The following is a 12,181-nucleotide window of genomic DNA, read 5'->3' as shown; positions in this document are numbered from 1 at the left end:
TGTTTCATTACATAGTCTCTGCATGACAGGCAAGTTGATGACTTCTCTGAGTTTTTATTTTCCTCATATTTAAAACAAGGGGTTGGATTAGACATACTTTAAGGTCCCTTCTATCTCTAGATCTAAGATCTTGTCAATTAGCTTGAAAAAAGTTGCTTAAAGATCTCATCTGAAAAATTAAAGTTTAGGCTGTAGATGAACTCTAAGGTCCCTTTTAGTTGTAACATTGCGCAAATCTTGGGATATAAAGAATCCTTTTTTAAAACTTGGGTTCTATAATAACACCTATTTCTAATTTTGATTCTAGTGGTTTAATATTTTCGGAAAACTTTGTTTTTTCACAACAATCCCATAAGGCAAGTAAGACAGATAGTGTTATTTCTGCTTTACAGAAGAGGAAACAGGGAAGGAAAGTAATTTGCCCAAAGTCACACAGCTAGTAAATACTGGTACCAATATTTAAACCCAGGTCATTCAGTCAAAAACTATTTATTAAGTGCCTACTATGTGTCAGGCATTGTGCTAATTGATGGGGATACAAAGAAAGGCCAACAAGGAACTCAGAGTCTAATGATCTCTGCAGATTCCAGGGGCAAAGTTTCTCTGCTTCAACAAACTACCTGTACTAACCAATTCAATACAAATGAGCAATAATCTATAGCAGTCAAAAAAACCATTGTGATTTGTGGCTGAAGTAACAGGAAACATAATTTACAAGATAAGGGATGTGGTAGTCCTGCTGTACACTTGCGAGACCTCATCTTTACTTCTAGTTCTGGACAGACACTGTATTTGAAAAGAAACTGATAAACTGGAGTATGTTCTAGAGGACAGCGACCAGTACAGTGAGAACAGAAACTACGGTATAGGATAAACAGCTGAAAAAACTAAGAGTGTACGTGAGACACCGTCTTGTGAAGAAATTAGACTTGCTTTACTTGGTCCCTGAGAATCAGGTGCAATGGATAGAAGTTACTGATTTAGATGGGATGTAGGGAAGTCGGAAGTAGGACCAAAGGGTACAAGACCCAAGGAAGAAAATTTTGGCTAAACACTCCCTAACAACTGGAAAAGTCTAAAAATAGATTAAGTTGGTTTTAGAGGGGAGTAGATAGACTTTCTATCAGCAGGAGCAAGCAGGGCCTGGAAGACCACTTTTTGAGGATATTGTCCCTTATCTGAATAAGACTGGTAGATCAAGGTTTCTTAACCTGGATCCACAGACCTCTTGATTTCAGGGGGCACATGAACATGGAACATGGAAAAAAAATGTATCCTCATTTTCATTAACTTCTAACTGAAATCTGGCATTTCTTTCAATTGTTTAAAAGCATTATTCTGAAAAGAGGTTCATAAGTTTCAACAGAGAGCCAATGGAGTCCATGATATAAAAAAGATAAGGAACTCCTGACCTAGACACTAGATGACCTCTGAGGTGCTCCACACTCATACCCTATATTTCTGGATAAAATAAAATAGATAATGCAAAGTACTAATTGTAAATTGTATAAAATCTTGGGTCCCATTTTAATGAATTAGTAACAAACAGAAAGGAAAAAATAAAAAAATATAAAAGATAATTGAAAATTTATGATGCTGAACTAGCTGTCAGAACTTCATTTAATTTAAAATTATTGGGGGTAAATTCCTTCTTGAAATCTAATGCTAAAATAAATTTGAGGCTGCCAGAGAGAGACTTTCTAAAGGCTGAAATTATTTCTTTTCAGCAATTCTTTTCCATGTAAGTAACTAAAAACCACAACAAATTTAAACTCAGCTCCAAGTTTATTACCTGAGCAACTGCTTAAAAAGAAAAAGAAAAATTTGGGAAAGAGCAGTTCATTATTTCAATTAAGTGTAATTCTGCTAAAATGATACATTCTGAAAAATATGAAATTTTTTAAAAAAGTCTTCCTTTCTAAGCTCTAGGGGTCAATTACTTTGTATTCATGAATAAAATCCAAATTATGATCAATGTAAAGGAAACAACATGCTTGATGTTGTGTGCTAATAATTGCAGGGTCTTAAGAAATGCTAATTTAACAAATTTGTCACTTTACTTTTATCATTTGGAGAATAAAAAACTTCTCTGACTAATATCAAGATTGACAGGTCTAACCTTGATGTTTACAGGGTTCATAGTTGTGTTGTTGTAAAATACATTCATTATTAATACCAAATAATACTAAGTACCCTTTTGTTTAGGTTTCTATGATACAAAAAGTCAAAGACAGCCCTTTCCTTGAGGAATTTACCACTATAAATCTGTCTTATATTAGCATCTATAAATCTGTCTTATATTACAAGACAAAAACTATAGGAAATCTAAGCCTTAAACTTCTATTCCCAGAAAATGCAGAAACAACTCTTTTTTATAGTTGGATTATATTAAATCTGGTCTTATTATTGTAGTAAGTATGCTCATCATACAAATAAAACAGAATCTTGACCCCAACAATTCCCTACTTGGTTGCCTTAGCATATATAAGTACATTTTGTTGCAGGTCAAAAGTCAATCAAGCTTTACTGCTTCAGTGAATCTGTCATCCTGACCAGTAAACATGGGTTGCAAAGAAATAGAGGTCATCAATCAATATGCACAGTTCCTACCTATATTCACTAGGGATGGCAGTCACATATCCTAAAGCTACTTTCAAAAATTCGTAAGAAAGCTGTTCCTCCACTCAAGTCCTACTCCAAATGCCTCATCACAGCACAGAGGTGACCCTAGGTTATTTCAACAGAAAACAAGTTCCAGCAGGTAGAATCAAGCTGGAAAGATTTAGACTGAGGGATAGGATTTGTGTGCCATCTAAGGAAGAGCCACAGCAGCTCATAAAATTCAGATAAGCAGGGGCCACAATCTGCAGCAGTGGAAGGAGTGTTCACTATAATAAAATCAGATTGTTTTTTAAGAAATACAATTCTCATCTACGGCAACAAAAATTTATCAAGTGCATACTATGTGCCAATCATTGTGCCAAACACTGAAGGAGATGCAAGTTTATAAAAGACCTGGTTCCCTTGTTTCCATGGAGTTTACCATCTTCCAAGAAAGAGATTACAGGTTAAGTGACAGCACCATCAGGAAAAGGCATAAAATGTACTATTATACAATAAATTTAACTTAACAAACTTTAAGTGCCTATTACGTACAGGATACCATGCTTGATATTGAGAATACAAAGATAAAAACAAAACTGTCTCTGCCCTCAAAGACCTTACATTAATCAGGATATCAGTATCCCTGACATCTGTATTCTTCTGAGACTAACCAATAGGGAGAGACACAAAATAAAATAATGTGAGTTCCATACAAATTGAAAATAGAATATATGACCCATTTTAAAACTGACTAGCAAGCATTAAAACACAATCACCGTATCTCTTAAGACACAGCTCCATCACAAATAACTCGATTTGAATGTTGTACGGGTTTCAGTCTGCCATGAAATATAACACTGACTTACCTCAGTTCTATCCTTCTATGAACAGGCATGCTATACCCAAAAAAAATAAATGACACCCTAAATAACCTTTGTTACATCAAGTATCACATATGCAATGGTACATTTTGTCATGGATACATTAGCTTCCACTCAAAAAATTTAAGCACTAAGGCATCATTCTAGGAACTGTGGGGGATACAATGAAAAATAAGGCCAAATCCCCTCACGTCACAGAGCATCAGATTATATTACTCACAGGAGAGATAAAGGCAGCAGTCAAGAAAAATTGGTAGGATGGCATGAGAAAAGAAACTTTTCATTTTTCCCCATATTACTGTTTGTATTTGTCATAAATAACTCACTTAAATAACATCATATTTTACGAAATAAATTGCAAAAGACCATAAATGAGGACAAAACACATGGCTTGGTTTTATAAATGAAAGAAATTAAATGTCCAAAATGTAGATCAACAAGATATTTCTATACTCTGGATATACCAGTGCTCAAAAGATCTCCCAATAAACACAAAATTATTTTCAATCTTTCAAACGATATATCTAAGAGTGCAACATAAACATGAAACCAGTCTGCCATACAAATTAAACCAGAAAAAATGTGGAAAGTACATTTATACTTCCAAATCATTTTAATGGGAAAAAAATGCTTACCAATACTTTGTTTTCTACTTTGTCTCCCTTGACTTCCAACTTTACTTTCTTTTTTACTGCAATCTTAATCTTTCTGCCAATAACATCCTTGATACTTTCTGCAAAAAAAGAGAATGGCATAATTACATACTTTTGTAAAAAAGGAAAAAAATCAAGGAGAAAGAGAGAAAAGGGATAGTTCTTCTAGCAAAGGAAATTTTAATATCAAACTTCTCACTGTTATCAGATATTCTGAATCCACCATGAATTAGACACCTACTGTCCAACTTCCACTGAACTAGGAATAGTGACAGACAAGCTTAACACTTGTTTAGATCCTGGAAGAACTTATAATTTTATTAGAGAGATAAGACATACACATAAAACAGATGCCTAAACAACAAAATGATCAAATACTAAATGTATGACATATAATGACCACTGTAAGAATTCAGAAGTGAAGGGTCAATAGGGGCTAGAAGCCAAGAAGGTCTCTTAGAATTCCTGCCTTCAGAATTCAGCTCAAGAAATACTTCCATGAAGCCTTTCCTGATCCTTCCCCCATATAAACAAAGCTCCCTCCCCAAAACTATCTGACATTCATTTGTATATATCAAGCATATTATACATTATTCTGTGTGAATGTATATATATGTATATATAGTGTGTATGTATCTGTGTATATAATACATAATATGCATGTGTGTGTATAAACTTATACTTGCATGTACTTGTCACTCAACTAACATTTATTAAGCACTTACTATGTGCCAGGTGCTATACTAAGCACTGGGGATAAAAAATAAGGAAAAAAACAACATTTCTTGCTCTTACAGTCTAATGGGGAAAGATAATATGCAAACAACTGTAATAACAAGCTACATGCAGGATAAACTGGAGGTATTCTCAGAAGATACTGAGTTTGAGGAGGACTGGGAAAGTCTTCCTGCAGAAGGGAAGGCTTTAGCTGAGACTTGAGGGAATTGAGGGCAAGTAGGAAGCACAGACGAGGAGGGAAAATGTTCTAGGAATGGGAGACAGACAGTGAAAGGAATCAAGAGCAGGAATCAAAGAAGAAAACAAGTCAAGATGGATCAGCCTGTGCCAGAACTGAAAGGCCAATGTCACTGGACTACAGAGTACCTGCAAGGGAATAAGGTAAAAAAAGATTGAAAAGGTAGGAAGGGGCCAGGGTTATAAAAGGGTTTCAATGCTGACCAGAGGATTTTATATTTTATCCTAGAGGTAATAGGGAGCCACTTAAGTCGGAGCACGGAGAGATTTGATGCAGGGACACCAACCAGAAGACTCTGGCAATAATCTAAGTGGGAAATGATAAGGGCCTATACTAGGGTGATGGCAGTAGCAGAGGAGAGAAGCGGCCATATACAAGACACACTATGAAGGTAGAAATGACTTCTAGATGTCCAATAGGCAAAGACTAGAGGTCAAGAGAGAGATTAGGACTGGACAAGTAGATCTCAGCATCATCTGCATCATGGCAGCCAATGAGATCACCAAATGAAACATAGCCACCATTAAAATTTTAGTTCCTTGAAGGCAAGGACTATTTTACTTTTGTCTTTGCCTCCCAGCATAATGCCTGGCACATAATAAGTACTTAATAAAAACTTAGTGATGGAGAAGAAAGTAGACCTTGAAGGACAAGGAAAGCAGCATGAGGTGAGGAAGAGTGATTAGGGGAAAAGATGGTGCCAGAACTTCCAAGGAGAGTTGCCATCATAGTCAGCCCCCACCAAAGAAATACCCTACAGAATTACATGACTCATGATATGGGACCCCAAATGTGGCAAGGAGGGAAAGAGGGAATGAAATGTTTTGTACAGCCTTATTAAACAATCGTTTCCTAAGAGCTTTGGGTTAATGGCACATAGAGCTTTGGATGAGATTGTCACATGTAACTAGACAGAGCAGGTGAAAAGAGTGCCTTACAGTCATTGGGGGGAAGGGGAAGGTAAAATGGAAATCAGAAGGTTCTGACCTAGCCCATTCAAAATCAAACTTAGATATTTGAGGGCTGAGCAAGTTATTAGGGCAAAATGGAGGAAGGAAGTGGTCAATCTGCGTAGAAGGACATGTAAACAAACCAACAAGAAGCAACAGGCCTTCTTGTGCTGTTAACAAATAAGTAAAATTTCAGATTTACAGTGAACTTTGTCAAGTATGTCAGGTTCCTTTACCACTAATTTCTAAGGTAATTTATTTCACCCATTTTTTTCTTGAGCACATATGTCCATCTAAACTTTCTATTACTAAGCAAAGAACAACATGTTTCTCTGATTAAAAATCTGTAGTTTTTCCTACTGTTAAACTCTCCTCACTCCTCAGGCTACCTAATAAGAATTCCCCTGCCACCTCAAGCACTCTCCTAAGCTAAGAAGGAGCTCTCAGGAATGGAAAATATCTTCCTTGCCTGAGGTTTCTTTTCTCTTCGATGGTGGAAAAGTCCATTCTATCCTGAAGGAGATGTAACACCCTAACAAAACAAAAAGTAAGGCAGAAAAGGCCTTGGAGATTTATACACACATACACAAATATATATATACATATATGTATACAATTACATATACATATATAACTATTGCACATATACACTTATATATTAGTACAGATGTATGTGTATACACACATATGTAAGTATATACATACATACATGTACCAATATAATATACTGGCAAACTGAAAGGGGAAATGGGGTGATTCCCCTAGGCATAAAAAAAGGTAACTTCTTACCCTTTAGTCTGAATTTGGCTAAAGATCACTTTTCCTTTTGAAATTCACCAAAAGCACTGGCTTCAACTAGGGACAGTTTCTTTGCATTATTTTACCTGCTGAGTTAGCACGCACCATAAGAAAAGCAACACACTAACTTTCCTAAGAAACATTTACTGTCTAAGACAGAAACCAGAGAGGCAAATTCCACAAATGCAGACTGATGAGCATTTGGAAACTTCCTCTTGTGGTCTGTGCCAAACATCAGCTGCCTTGAATTGTCGGCTGTCCAGGATGGCAGGGAAGGCATAGCAAGAGATGTGGGTCACTGGGGCTAAACACATACACATACATATGTACGCATATATATATCTTTTCATTTTCAATGCCGAAGTTCCACTTAATGGCTGGCTTAGAATGATTATCAATAGTGACTGTTTCTCTTTCCCTCCCAGCTCCGTTTAGTTATTAGGATGGCACACACACATAGAGCAACAGTAGCCTTCCACTTCCACGAAGTCTAAAATACTGTCTATACCAATCTCACACAATGTACCTGAGACTCTAATACCTTTTCTTGTTTTAAACACCAAAGTACTGAATCCTACGACTCATGGCCAAGAATCCTGGACCCTCAAGCAACGTCTCAAAAACGCTTCCCCAGCACGGTTTACTTCCCCAAGTGCGATGGTGTCAGAGGGTCTCCAAACCACAGGTCACCTTGGCTGAGTCACAAAAGGATTGGGGATGGAGGGCAGCGGTTAATCATTATTAACGGCAAGTTTTTTATCATTAACTCCCAATCTCCTGGCCTCAAGTTTACGTCAGCCTTTTACACCCCCACCCCACCCCCAGCGAGCTCCGCTGGCTACTCCAAGCCACGCCTTTCCAGGCGCAGTCGCTTAACCAGAACAGCATGGCCCAGGCAGAGATTGCGAGAGGCAGGGACTGCGGAGCGGAGGGAGCCGAGCAGCCGGGAGGTGCGATGCTGCGCCCTGGGCGGAGAGAGAGGGGATGTCCTCGGGCTCCTCCGGGGCTGCTGCGCCGAACTTGCCCGGAGTTGGAGGCTCCAGCGCTCAGCCAGGTTTCCCGGCCAGCCTCCCCCTCCCCATAGTCCCTCCCCTCGGCGCTCTCCGCAAAGCTCTCCTCCAGCCCCGCAGCGCAGAGGCTGCCGCGGGAGAGCTCGCCTCCCAGCCCGAAGCCCTCCCGGCGCTTCCTCCGCTCCCACCGCTCCTGGGCATTCTAAGGCACTTTGGTCTTCTCTGTTCCTTTCTCTTGGGGGCGGGGGCAAAACGACAGCAGCCCAGAGCCCTGAAAAACTTCCCTGCCGGCGCTGCCAAAGCTTGGTCCCTGCTCGGAGTCATCCCGGGGGAAAGAGGGAAAGGTGAAGGTGGGATGGGGGAAGGAGGCGGAGAAATGCAGCAAACAAACGTTGGGAATCTTACCTATCAACTCTTTAGGCACCTCCGAGCTCTCTTCGGTCATGGTTGCCCTTTACGGAGGGGTTCGTAGCTGGTTCAAGTACAATTTATTATTCCCACCCTCTCCTAAGCACCTGGAAATATATATATATTTTTTTTTCTTTAAGGAAACAGATGCGGCTCACAAATGGTGCGGGGAGAAGGCAGGGAGGGAGGAAGAATTTTTTTTTTAAAAAGGTTGCCGCCCTCCCCCCAACAAAAAAAAGAGTTGCAAAAAAGATGACTATGTGGCTGCTACATGACGACTCCTCTTCGGTTCCTGGCAAAGGCTGGACAGGGGAGCCGGGTGAACAGCTCGCAGGGAGCCGGGGAAGAGGCGGCAGGGACCGCCCGCTGCAGCCGCCGCCGCCGCCGCTCCCTCCGCTCCGGCCGTCTCCCTCCCGCTGCGGCTCCCGCTCCCCTCCAGTCCTCGGCTGCTCTCGCCTCCCTCCTTCCTGCTCCAGACACCTACTGGCCTTAGGTGAAAGCGGAAGGCGTGGGGAGGGGGGCGGACGAGCGAGCCCCCAAGGGGAGGAGGAGGGAGGCGGGGAGGAGGAATAGGATTTCCTCGCTTTCTGTCCGCGGCTCCCCGCCCCGCCGGGCACGGCTGGGCGCTCGCAGACCCGGCCCTCCTTCTCCTTCTCCTCCTTCTCCTCCTTCTCCTTCTCCTCCTTCTCCTCCTTCTCCTTCTCCAGCTCACCTCGCGAGAGCCAGCCTCCCCGAACGGACCCACGCACACCCGGCTAGAGGCGTGAAGGAACTTGGGCCGCCAGAGCCAGCTACCACCCAAACCACAAAATCCCTGCGTCTGGAGAGGAGACGGGAACCGGGGGGCCATCTGCTGGCAGCAGAGAGAGGAGCTGGGGAGGCCTGGGCTCTGCGGGTGCCGGGAATGTCTTCTTACGGGGGGAGGGGGGGGCTCTCCTGTTTCCCTCCTTTTGGATACTAGGTCGGAATGGGAGACAAGAGACGGGGTAGCACCAGCTTGGCCATCATATTGTTTGCAAAGCGACAGTCCCCTTTTCAGGAGCGGTTTAATAACCGCCCCCACCCCTCACATGTTGTCATTTTATCTGCAGCATTTATTTTCCATCCTCATGTGAGCACAAGCTAAGCAAAACCTGGAAACACAAACCATATGGTGAGGAATGACTCTGGGCCTCCCCCCCCCCCCCCCCAGCCCCATACATTTTCAAGCATGTGCTTGCCAGACATTTGAAATACCCGTCATTTAAATTGTAAAAGCAGCTTGAGAGAAGCCCCTGCAACTGTTGCCGCCTCCTCCTATTCTGTTCTCCCTCCCCCTCTACTTATCACGATCATAGATTTCAATCTCGGAGGGGCTTAGAGGCCCTGGAGTTTAACCCCCACATTTTACAGATGAAGAAACTAAGACTTAGAAATCTTCCCACCCACTCCCATTAATTTTGGAAGTTGTACAGTATGTGGGTAAGGCTGATCATTCACAGGCTATGTCTGGAGCCTGATCTGTAGCAGTTTAAGGACCTGGGATATTTGTATGCCTCAGATTATGCCTATTAACTCCGGACCAGAAAAGCAAACATTTTCCCAGTGAGGATTGGTTTACAACAGAGAAAGGGAGAAAAGGAGAGAGAGAAACCTGAAGCTTTGGATGTCTCATTTGAAACAGACCTCTGTGAACACTGTAAACAAGTCACTCTCCAGCTTAAAGTCTTTCAGGCAGCCCTCTGCTTACATGGTGAAGTCAGAAACACCTCAGCCTGGCATTCTAGACCCTCTCAACCTAACCCACTCTACCTTTCTTTTATAAAATCTAGAACTAGAAAAAAACTTTAGTGGTCACTGAGCAAGAACCATGTCTACAAGGCACCTGAGAAGGGGTCATCCAATTTTTTCCAGAAGACTCCTATAAAAAAGTAATTTGTAACCTCCAGAGGCAGCCCATTCCATTTTTGAATAGCTCTCATTGTTAGAAAGTTTATGCTTACATCAAGTCAATCTTCCTCCACAGTTTTCACCCTCTGCTTAGTTCTATCTTGGAGGGCCAAGCCAAGCAGAACAAGTATGATTTCTCTTCCCCAAGAAAGCCCTTCAAATACTTGAAGCTAGCTATCCCATCCCCACCTAAGTATTCTCTCCAGTATAAATAGCCTAAGTTCCTGTAGTCATCCTTATAGAACATGATCTTCAGGCCCTTTACCAACCTGAGTGCCTTCTCTTACATACCCTTCAGCTCTTTTTTGGCCATTTTTCCTATTATTCTTCTAAACCCCTTTGCTTTAGTCGTTTGGGTCTTGCCTTTAGAAAATACCAACTTTTCTACCTTTCTAGCTCTTTGACTTTATGAGCCAAGGAAATTACCAGTTTAAAAAAATGCCAACCAAGGAAATGGGTGACTTACCTTTCCAGTAAGCATTTGCTTATATTAATTAATGTCCTGACTAAAATGCTCTCTACCCTGGTCTCTTCTTTCTTCGGCTTATTTAAATTTTTCTGGGCCCAAATGAAGTCAGAATTCAACCATAAAACCTTTTCAGGCCACCCCAACAGATGATTTCTCTCTCCTTTGCATTTATTGCCTGTACTTAGCTACAAGGGGCAAACAGACAGCTTGGTGTAATGGTAAGAGCACAGATCTTGAAATCTGGAGAGAAGTCCATCAATTACTACCATTCAGCCACTCTGTGCTGGTCACTTATAAGTAGAGGTTAAGCATTAGACTAATCAACTTGTAATAACCACAATAATGCTATTAATGCTGCTGTAAGACTGAGTTGCATCAAATGTCTAATAACAAAACCTTCCCCCAAAAGAAATACAAAATATTCCTAAAGTTAAGTGAAAATCTCCTATTATGGAATGCTAGACTTGGAATCAGGAGTCTTGACTAAATGCTTGACCCCACAGAGCCTTATTTTCTTTATCTGTAAAATAGGAACAGCAATGATAAAACTGATGTGAAGAAAGCACATGTAAATTTTAAAACATTCTATGAATAGCAGTGCAACATGGTGGATAGATTGTTACACCTGGAATAAGGAAGACAAGTTCAAATCCTCTCAAACAGTAGCTCTTTGACCCTTGGCAAGTCACTACTCATCTATGAAATGGATAGAATCATATTAATACTAAGCTACCCCACAAGATTGTTGTGAAGAAAGCATTTTTGTAAACCTTAAAATACCATATAAATGTGAGTTACTACATTTCTTCTCTAAATTTCTTCTTCTCTACATTCCTCGTAATCGTGTGCTTGCCTGTGACATCTCCTGTATGTTTTTTATGTTGTTGCTTAACCGAGCAGTCTTTAGGAATTGAACTGGAAGCCCAGAAGATCTCGGTCAAGTCTTGCCTCCAACACACATAGCATGTGATGTAACTATGTCCTAATCATTTAACCTGTCTATACCTTGAGGTGCTTTCTCAGAGTACAAAGAATTACTCTGTATGGTGGAGGAAGCTGGGGGTAGGGCAGAGGGGATAAACAGATTAAATCACAGATTTTTAAAATTTCTAATTGACTTTTCCTGTGTTCCAGTCTTATCTCCCCATTCAAAGGATGGGGAGAGGTATCCTGCCTTCATATACCCCTCAGTGCCTGGGGGCAGCTAGGTGGTGCAGTGGATAGAGCACCAGCGCAGGAGTCAGGAGGACCTGAGTTCAAATCTCACCTCAGACACTTGACGCTCTCTAGCTGTGTGACCTTGGACAAGTCACTTAACCCCAATTTGCCTCATCCTGGGTCATCTCCAGTCATCCTGATGAATATCTGGTTACTGGATTCAGATGGCTCCGGAGGAAAAGTGAGACTGGCGACCTGCACAGCCCTCCCTCACTCAAAACAAAGTCAAGTACAAGTCATGTCATTATTTCCCTGATGACATGGTCTTCTTCAGTAACAAAGGAT

The 12,181-nt window shown here is 41.3% G+C and overlaps 1 protein-coding gene across 6 annotated transcripts in view; it reads right to left on the bottom strand.

The window, feature by feature from the left end:
* CARMIL1 (capping protein regulator and myosin 1 linker 1) overlaps positions 1-8,402 on the bottom strand; it is a 396,768-nt gene extending 388,366 nt beyond the window's left edge. For 5 of the 6 annotated variants that reach the window (XM_072603992.1, XM_072603993.1, XM_072603997.1 and 2 more), the window contains exons 1-2: positions 8,278-8,402; positions 4,121-4,218 (exon numbers count right to left, since the gene is read on the bottom strand). In XM_072603992.1, coding sequence (XP_072460093.1) covers positions 4,121-4,218; positions 8,278-8,317 — 138 coding nt within the window. In that variant the 5' untranslated portion in view covers positions 8,318-8,402. Of the gene's footprint in view, positions 1-4,120; positions 4,219-7,403; positions 8,225-8,277 lie in introns of those variants that run through there. The other variant, XM_072603998.1, reaches the window with a different exon arrangement.
* Positions 8,403-12,181: the final 3,779 nt, after the last annotated feature.

This window comes from Notamacropus eugenii, chromosome 4 (assembly GCF_028372415.1).
Source record: "Notamacropus eugenii isolate mMacEug1 chromosome 4, mMacEug1.pri_v2, whole genome shotgun sequence".
Classification (NCBI taxonomy): domain Eukaryota; kingdom Metazoa; phylum Chordata; class Mammalia; order Diprotodontia; family Macropodidae; genus Notamacropus; species Notamacropus eugenii.
This window is presented reverse-complemented; position numbering and strand designations above follow the sequence as displayed.